This window comes from Empidonax traillii, unplaced genomic scaffold (genome assembly GCF_003031625.1).
Source record: "Empidonax traillii isolate 1590-97213 ecotype Southwest subspecies unplaced genomic scaffold, ASM303162v1 scaffold2522:size22633, whole genome shotgun sequence".
NCBI lineage: Eukaryota > Metazoa > Chordata > Aves > Passeriformes > Tyrannidae > Empidonax > Empidonax traillii.
The window spans coordinates 20,464-21,911 of record NW_020957715.1 but is presented as its reverse complement, the minus strand read 5'-3'; the positions used below and the strand labels follow the sequence as shown (position 1 = coordinate 21,911).

Genomic DNA, 1,448 nt, shown 5'->3' with positions numbered 1-1,448 from the left:
ATTCTCCTGAGGGATCCGCCCCGGGAGCAGGCAGGGATGGGCAGGGACCATGGGCAGGTCTGGCATTCCCGGGATCCGGGGATGGATCCGCGCTCAGCCAGGGGGGCTCCGCCCTGGATTTGGGAGCCTCTCCCGATGGAATTCCCGGGGGATCTTCCCCAGCGGCTCCATCCGGGAGCAGATCCACCATTCCCAAACCAATCCCGGTTCCTGTGCTGTGACTTGGATGTGCTGGGGGGGGAGGGAGGAGGAGAATCCAGTGATGGATTCCTGGGATCCAGGACGGACTGTGGGATCCAGGGATGGATTTGTTTGATCCAGGGCTTGGATTCCTGGGATCCAGGGTTTGCATTCCTGGGATTCAGGGATGGACTGTGGGATCCAGGGTTGGATTTGAGGGACTCAGGGATGGATTGTGAAATCCAGGGTTGGATTCCTGGGATTCAGGATGGGATGCAGGGTTTCGATTCCTGGGATGCAGGGTTGGATTCCTGGGATGCAGGGTTGGATTCCTGGATCCAGGATGGGATCTAGGATGGGATGCAGGGTTGGATTCCTGGGATCCAGGATGGGATGCAGGGTTGGATTCCTGGGATCCAGGATGGGATCCAGGATGGGATGCAGGGTTGGATTCCTGGATCCAGGATGGGATCCAGGATGGGATGCAGGGTTGGATTCCTGGGATCCAGGATGGGATCCAGGATGGGATGCAGGATGGGATGCAGGGTTGGATTCCTGGGATCCAGGATGGGATCCAGGATGGGATGCAGGGTTGGATTCCTGGGATCCAGGATGGGATCCAGGATGGGATGCAGGGTTGTGGCACCCGTGGCTACCCAAGGAATCTCCCATGGATCTGGGATCCCTGGAGCCTCTCCCAGTGGAATTCCCGCTGGATCCCCAGCACCAGGTCCATGTCCCAGCGTGGCTGTGCCTTGGGAAGGGTCTGGGATCAGCATCCACAATTCCAGGGAGGATTTGGCAGGAAACCCAACTGCCCTGAGGGTTCATCCCACTGGGAGTGTTGTGGGAAGGGCTGGGGGTCCCCTCTGCTCCTTCCTGGGCCCAAAACACCCCCACTCCCATTCCCAGTTGGGTCCATTTATTATACAGGGATAAAATTCCCATAAAAGGCCCCAGAGGGCTCCGTGGGGGTGTCCCCACATTCCCAGGGGATATTCCCAGGGGGACATTCCCAGGGGATCATCCCATGACTCTCACATGGTGGTCAGGAGCTCCTGGGTGGCCAGGCGGGCCAGGCCCTGGAAATCCAGGCGGAGATGCTTCCTCCAGAAACGCCGATCCCGCCCGTACAGCTGGGCTGGGAATCGGGGGCTGCCTGGGGGGACAGGAGGAGGATCCCTGATATCCCATCCCAGATATCCCATCCCTGATATCCCATCCCAGATATCCCATCCCAGATATCCCATCCCAGATATCCCATCCCA

At 59.2% G+C, this 1,448-nt stretch overlaps 1 protein-coding gene across 1 annotated transcript in view; it reads right to left on the bottom strand.

The window, feature by feature from the left end:
* Positions 1 to 1,217: 1,217 nt before the first annotated feature.
* The window catches only part of RECQL4 (RecQ like helicase 4), a 14,390-nt gene continuing 14,159 nt past the window's right edge, over positions 1,218 to 1,448 (bottom strand). Inside the window, exon 19 of the mRNA XM_027909918.1 lies at positions 1,218 to 1,339. Coding sequence (XP_027765719.1) covers positions 1,218 to 1,339 — 122 coding nt within the window. The remainder of the gene's footprint in view (positions 1,340 to 1,448) is intronic.